This window comes from Vigna unguiculata, chromosome 8 (assembly GCF_037176805.1).
Source record: "Vigna unguiculata cultivar grain cowpea cultivar isolate G323 ecotype 2 chromosome 8, ASM3717680v1, whole genome shotgun sequence".
Classification (NCBI taxonomy): domain Eukaryota; kingdom Viridiplantae; phylum Streptophyta; class Magnoliopsida; order Fabales; family Fabaceae; genus Vigna; species Vigna unguiculata.
The window spans coordinates 2,300,437-2,308,212 of record NC_140799.1 but is presented as its reverse complement, the minus strand read 5'-3'; the positions used below and the strand labels follow the sequence as shown (position 1 = coordinate 2,308,212).

At 31.0% G+C, this 7,776-nt stretch overlaps 1 protein-coding gene across 1 annotated transcript; it reads right to left on the bottom strand.

Moving 5' to 3' along the window:
- Window positions 1–462: 462 nt before the first annotated feature.
- Window positions 463–2,256, bottom strand: LOC114193441 (heat stress transcription factor B-4-like). The gene is made up of 2 exons (XM_028083244.2): window positions 1,477–2,256; window positions 463–1,364 (listed from the first exon to the last, which is right to left on the bottom strand). The coding sequence occupies exons 1-2, from the start codon at window positions 1,723–1,725 to the stop codon at window positions 564–566; spliced, it is 1,050 nt and encodes a 349-aa protein (XP_027939045.1). The 5' UTR covers window positions 1,726–2,256; the 3' UTR covers window positions 463–563.
- Between the last annotated feature and the right edge of the window lie 5,520 nt (window positions 2,257–7,776).

Sequence of the window (7,776 nt, the reverse complement as noted above, 5' to 3'; positions counted from 1 at the left end):
ATCGTATCTTTTTACTTCCGGCCAGCCTGTAACATTCTCAGTCCTCAGCTTTTTCCCCAAGAAAATTGTAAGAACCCTCTTTATCATTAACTCCCTCTTTCTCATTAATGCAACTCACTCATGCACATAAAAAGAAGAACTTCACCCGATGAAAGACAAAAATTCTCATCATCCCAATGAGTTGCACCACCCACAGTTGTTGAACATTTATACTTTCCTTTAACTTCTCTTGTTTCAATCCAACCATCTCCATTAATTTTGATGCATATCATTTTTCAATTTCAAATCCACAGTTATATTGCTTCATTCCCTCTCTCTCTCTCTCTCTCTCTCTTTTTTAACTCCTACAATCATTCTTGTTCATCATGAAAATATTAGCCAAAATGATAGATACACAATACAATATAGCCTCCACACACACACACGCGCGTATCCATCAACATCAGTTGCATACTTCAAAAATTAAAAATCAAAGAAAAAAATTATATATATTTTTTCATATTTATACATATATGTGAAGAAGCATTGAAAAGGAAATGGCAAGATTCGTCTAAAAGTTATGACTAACAAGTTGAAGGGGGCATGAGATTTAAGCCAAACAATTCATCGTTTTCCACAACCAAACGGGCTTTATTTGTTTCTGAACTTAGAAGATTGTTAGATCCGTACTCGGGGTGCACCCTTTTCTTGGATTGAAGAGACACTCCGAAAAGCTTGGTCTTGCAGCTGTTACTGCTAGGTTCATCTTCAACGATGGTGATGGAGCTGTTAGTGGGAGAGTTCACAGCACGCGCTTGCCTAGTACTGTTGTTGGAATAACACCCCACAAACTGTTTCACCGGTCTCTGAACTGTTGAAACGTTGTTTATGTGAGAGGGTTGTGATGATATGCTATTGTTGTTGTTACTGCATAGTAGAAGAGAAGGGTAAGTGTTGCTTGGAGCCACGGGTTTGACATGGTTCTGAACAAAGTAGATGATGTCGTTGTAAAGCTTCTTCATGTGTGCGAGCTCTGACATGAGCATGTTGTTGCTTCTCCTCAGTCTTTCGTTGTCTTCAGAAAGTGCAGCGACAGTGTTGTAGCTGTTGTTGTTGACGATGTTGTTTCCACTGGGCGGCGAGTCGCACCAATTGGCTAACTCGTCCGAGTCGTGCGGAGGGGACACGCTGAGTCTGTTGTGGAAGGGAAAGAAAGGGGGAACGTTGAGTCCAAACTGATGCTGCTGGTGCATGCCCTGCACTTGTTGTTGCTGATGCTGGTGATGGGTTTTCCTTCTGTGGATCTCGCACAACAAGTGCTTCTCTCCTTTCTTGAAGAACTCGTTTGCGAACTCCCATCTATCAGGCACGATCTTTCTGAAACCCTATTGCAAAATATTGCAAGAGCAAGTTGGTTAATGAGGAGAATGAAAAAACAAAATGTAACATCTTTAAGGTCGAGTTAAGAAGTTGTTGCGTTTGAAGTAAATGGCATACGTAGGTGTTGAGTTGGCGAACGAAGCTTGAGAAGTTGTTGTGTTTGAAGTAGTTGGGAAGAAGGTCTCTGGCAAACTCTGGGGGCCGCCAAACAACGAAGGTGGCGTCGTCCTCGCCCCAAGATACGATGTGGTCGGTGGCAGGATCATCGACAAGTTGGTATGTTTTGGTAAGGAAAGGTGCAGGAACAGATTTGTGTGTGTCCAAAGAGAGCAAAATGCTCTCACAGTTATCAAGTAGAAGAGCCATTGCCAAGCCAAGAGAAGGGAAGTGACAGAAGGAAGATGAGATCAGAGAGAGAAAGAGACAGTGAGCATGGGAATGAATGAATGGTGCTATAAAGGAGGGGAGAGAGAAACCGATGCTGTTTCTGTCTAACGTGGTTTCTTTGGCTTGTCTTTTTTTGTTTTGGGAGAGTGGAAAAGAAATATAAAAATGAAACTAAAAAATGATGGTGACAGAAAAAGTAGTATAGAGAGACATAAACGTGTGAGGGAATAAGTGTCTGTAAGTAGTTGTGTGGAGGAGTGTGAAATAAGGGTTTTTCAAGGCAAACCCGTGACTCTATGTGTTTAAGATTTTATTGTGTTGTTGTGCGTATATGTGTTAGTGATGCAGAGAAAGAGTTCAGGTTTTTCTGACAGTGATGGCGCGTACCCAATTAAAAGAGAGCACAAGAGAAAGAAGGTGCAGTGAGTGCAGTGCAGAGAGCAAAGACCATGTTGATGTTGTTGTTGTTGTTGGTGTTGCCATTTTTTGCAATTCTTCTTCCAACTCAAACACTTTCCTTCTTTTCTGACTTTTGTTTGGTGGTTAACATTTTTCACCATCCCAAAGAATGAAAAAAGAAGAAGAAAAGAAAAAGTTGAAATTTTTCCATGGTTTTGGGTTGAATAATTATGTAATCAAGAAAGATATCTCCAATTTCAAAGCAAAGAGAGAGAGAGAGATTAAAGTGGTGATATGTTATAGTTTTTGTTCTCTCAATAAAATGAATTTAAATATATGTATGGAATCTTGTGAAAGAAGAGAATATAAGTCTCCTCTTTTACCTTTTGTACCTTTCCAAAACTCTCTCAAAAACTTTCATCCACTCTTACAAGTTACAATAAATAACATTGTCAAAAAAATAAGAGATATTTCTAAATATTTATAGAAATAGTTTAGAATGGTAACAGAGTTTTGAAACTTGAACATGATGTGGCAGTGTGATAATCACTTTTACTTAGAACACCTAACTCTATAGCTGCTGCTGCAGTTTTTCTTTCCCTTACTTTTACGTTTAGATTCCACGTTTGGCTTTTCTAACGCTTAACCTCATTCTGCTCACGTGCCCAGGTGATTGAATTCAATTATTGACCCTCAAAAGTTTCCACCAAAATTTTTACTTACAACTTTTCCACCTCCTTTCCCCATTCCACAAAACCAATATTATATTCATACACCAACAGGTTTCTCTATAAAGATTTTTATCAAATAATAAAAAATTACAAAATTATTCTTTTCGTTAATTAAAAACTTATATAAAAAATGTATACAAATTTAACTTATGTACATTGTACTTTTTCTTATCATCAATTGTATTGAAAAAGTTATACTAATTCAATTTCCCATACATTTTTTTTATGGATTTTTTAATATTGCCGTTAACTACAGCTGTATTATTTGTTTTGTTAATTAAGAGGGCACAGATACCATAATTTGCAAGGAAAAGATGGAAGGTCAAAAAGAGAAAAAAACTGAAAAGTTGCTTGAAAATCATAGTGGGCAATAAGTGGCCAGTGAAGATTTTTTTAATATCTAAATCATAAAAGTGAAAAGCATATTTATTTACTTATTTATAGTGGTCAAAGTGAAAGAGTAGTGTGGTATGGGGTAAAGTGCCAATGCAAAACAATAGGGAAATCATTTGTTTTTTTGTATCAAATTCAATATTTATAGCCCATTTATTATTCACCATAATATATTGGCTTGTTGATAAATTTGAGACTTGCCAAAAACTAAGTTTGAAAATTAAAAAAGAAAATATATTAATACATTAGGTTAAAAAAAATAAAGAAACCTATTAAAAAACTAAATTTGAGAGTGAAGAAACTTTTGCATATCAACCTTGAATTTAGGTCAATAATATCCCAAAAACCTCGAAATTATCATTAGAAAATCACAACAACACACAGTTGGGCTAAAGAATGACCACACTGAAAATAGGCCCATTTCGAAGCAGGCCATTTCTTCCCCCACCTTCATAATTTTGACCTGTAATTTCATAAATTTTTTTTATTTTAAAATGTACTATTCGACATTTTTTGTTTTATGTTCATACATTTGAGAATACAAAATAAGAAATGTATTATGAATTATGTATTTAAGAATATAATTTTTTTTCATTTCAGATGGTATGTTTTAAAATACAAAAATAAGAGCTTTATTTTAAATTATATATTCTGAAATATAAAACTTACATTCCGAATTACACATTATTTGAGGGTACAAAAAGAAATAGATGGGGATGCAGAAAGAAACTGCCATGATACCCACATTCTGGGCTGGATTAGCATGAGCCCAAATGCTATCAGCATCGAAGAAGAAGGCTTGTGTGTATTTTGTTTCCATTATGTTGTTCAATTAATAAATATCATCAATAAATTATGTGTAACCGAAGCTTTTGTGTGCATTAGTTGACTAATTGGTTTAATTTAAATTATATAGAATAAAGAAACCTTCAATTTTTCAGTCACTGATAGAAAATTAAATACATAATAGTTGTTAGCTGGACTGGATCTAATAAATATAATTATACTTAATATAAAATAAAATAATTAAATATTAGTTTTTTTATGTTAATATTAAGCACTACAATTAATTATTCTATTAATACTCATGCTATTTCCTTAAAAAATTGTTTCATAATTTATTTATCTATAACAATATATATAACAATATATAAAGATGATTCCCTCTTTTGTGTTCACATTTCAAAATACCAATTTTATTTTTTAAAATATAATTATTTATTAAATTTTTTAAAATTGACCGTTACTTTTACAAATTTTTTTACAGAATCGTCTATCTCTCTTTTTCTCTTTTTCTCTAATTATCAACCATTATTCTCTCATTTTTTTTGATATATTTTACTTTAATTTTATTCTATATATTAACTTAATAACATTATATTATCATCACCTACTAATATAATATTTATATATTTAAAATGCGTACAGTGAATAATAATTACTATAATGTTTTAAATGCATAATTTAAAATATTTTAATTAATTAATAATTTAGTATTAAATCGATAAGTATGTTTTACAACAACAATTATAAACAAAGTAAGATATTTATAAATGTTTAATTAAATTTAAAATTATTCATAATTTTTTATTTTAATTCGGAGTTATAGATAGAAATCAAAAAATAAATTATCAATGATGGACTCTTAAAGATTATCTATCATATTTATATTTAGGAATAAAAATAAGTTACGTTATACAATATTGAACTACGACTTTTGAACGATTTTCTTTATAATACTTACAGGAAATAAATATGAAAATGTCTAAATTAGTTTTTCTAATCATTAAAATTAGTTTATCCGTAAGCTGATTTTATAGAAAGTTTTACACAATTTCTCTAAAAATTTTATTTTTCACTTATTCAAAAGTTAATTTTAATCAACAGAAAAATTATTCTATTTTATTTTATTTTTCACTCTTAAATGTCTTTACACAGAATTTTTCCACACCAGATTATTTTTAAGAAATAAATTAAGCATATAAAAAAACATTTGGTTAAAAAAAACCAGATCTTAATATGGTAATAATATTTTAGTCTTTTAGATTGGACTAAGTAAACATAAATAATGTGAGAACCCCAATTAAATCTTTTTATAAAAACCACATTTTTTAAATTATTTTATGTAAAACATCTTTTGATAGATATAGTTAACTGGTAAATTTTTTATTTAGTTGTTTCTTTTCAATGAAATTATTATTGATTGTTGAAAGGTTTAAAATATATATATATATATATATATATATATATATATATATATATATATATATATATAATCTATTATCTATAATTGTAGTTAAGTGGTAATTCATCTTATTTGGTTAATGTTATAATATTTATTTTAATTTCTATATTTATATTTTTCAAATTATGTTATTACTATTTGTTTGTCTTTTTATAAATATTTTTTATTTGAACTTTTAATTTAAAATCATGGTGGTACTAAATTTTTAATAGAAAAAACATGTCAAATTTATTGTTATTATCATTTTAATTATTTTAACTGTGTTGTTTTCATTCTAAAAATAATATTTTTATTTAGATATTTATATATTTCAAATTACGTTATTATTATTCATTTTTTTATATATATTTTTTATTTTAAATTTCAATATAAAAATCATGACTACTTTATTTCATTTTATGATACTATTATCATTTTAACTTTTTTATATATATTTATAATTATATTTATATAAATATACAATATGAAAGAAATATCTATACTTATGTATAACTAAATATGTATAGTATTTTGAATATTTAAAAATAATGAAATTCAAAAAATAGGAGATAAAATAAGTTAGGGGTGGCAATGCGGGTCGGCCCGCCCCGCATAAGGCCCGCACACGCGGGCCGGCCTGCCCCGCCCTCACATTTTATGCGGGTCGCATACTCTGGCCCAACCCGAATATACGTTGGCCCGCGGGCCTGCGGGCCCGCGGGCTAGCCCACTTTTTTTAAATTTTTAATTTTGTTATTTTTTTTATGATAAAACTTTCAATGTTTAAAAATTGGGAAACTTTAAGAAGTTCACAAAATTAAGTAAAGACTTTGGGGAACTAGATGATAAATTGATAATTCAACATTTTCATCATATTCATACTGACATACACAATGTATTCTTTACATTTTAGCACATTAAAAATTACATAATACTTGTCTTTTCCAGTTATACAAGAATTTGAAATGTTAATGCAAGAGTCCATAAAAGAAGTAATTAATATACACAAGTGTAAGTTTTTTTTTTTTAATTTTATGCGGGCTTGCGGGTCGGCCCGCGCAGGCCGCGGGCCTATGCGGGCCGAGCCCGCGCGGGCCTGCGGGCTCACTATCCTGGCCCGCCCCGCGTTTTTTCTGCGGGCCAGGCCCTAATTGCCATTCCTAAAATAAGTGGATACATGTTAAGAAAACACATTGTCATGTTATTATGCAACCATGTGTCATACTATAGAGTGTTTGAAAATTTATATTTTTGGTTAGTTTTTTGAATTTCTTTTTGATGTTTAAAAATTTTGCACTTTGTGATGGTTTCAATTGTAATGTACTAGTATTACCTATGCAAAGCATGGATTTTAAAAATTAATGTATATATGTTAAATTAATTTTCAATTTTGGTAATTCAAGATGACTTTTAGTTTTTTATTCATACATATTTTAAAATTATTTTTCAATGAGGTTGAGAAAAAAAGAACATGAGTTGGTGTTATGATAGTGTTGATATGGTTATGTAGCTTCTACACATAACACATCTACAAAGTTTTTTGGAATGATGGAAAAGTTGGGTGTGTGAGAAGAGTGACGAAGTCCAAAGATATTTATTGCAAGATATAAAGTTGTGCCTAAGACATTTGCAAAATTGTTAAGAAGATAAAAGCATATACCTATTATGGTTGGCAAAGGTTGTAAAATGTGTGTTGGAGGATACAACATTCATTTAATGTTTGTGTCAAAATCAATGCACGAGAAGATGTACACTCATTTAATGCAAAGTATATTTATTGATAAAAGTACACAATTAAGTTCTCTATTATATGTTTATTGGCAAATTCACAAAGTTTAATCTTCTTAATGTTATGTTCACTTGGACATATTTATTGACATATTTACTGTTCATAGAGAAGGAAAATCAGTAGACTAATTTGAAGGTGATGTAATTGTTCACTTCAGCAGATTTGAGGAGAAGGGAAAGGAAGAAAGAGGGGGGAGGGGGGGGATTCCTTTATTTTCCAATCCTCTCTCCTAGGGGTGAGCATAAAATTCTAAATTGATCGTACCCGACCAAACCGGAAAAAAAATGGTAGCAGTCGGTTTAGTATGAATTCAGGTATAAATGGGTAATTTGAAGCGGGTAAAACGAGTATAAGTCATGCCTGAAATTGTCGTAACCACCGCCTCCTCTGCGCTCTACCATTGTTGATTGAGAGAAAAAGAGTTTGGTAGAAAAAAGACAAGGCTTGTGTATGATTATAGGGTTTACTTGTGCTTCTGATGCTTGTTTCTCCTT

Coding starts and splice junctions, on each gene's coding strand:
- LOC114193441 (XM_028083244.2), bottom strand. CDS start 1,725: ATGGCTCTTCTACTTGATAACTGTGAGAGCATTTTGCTCTCTTTGGAC. Junction 1,365..1,476: donor TTCGCCAACTCAACACCTAC/GTATGCCATTTA, acceptor ATTTTGCAATAG/GGTTTCAGAAAGATCGTGCC.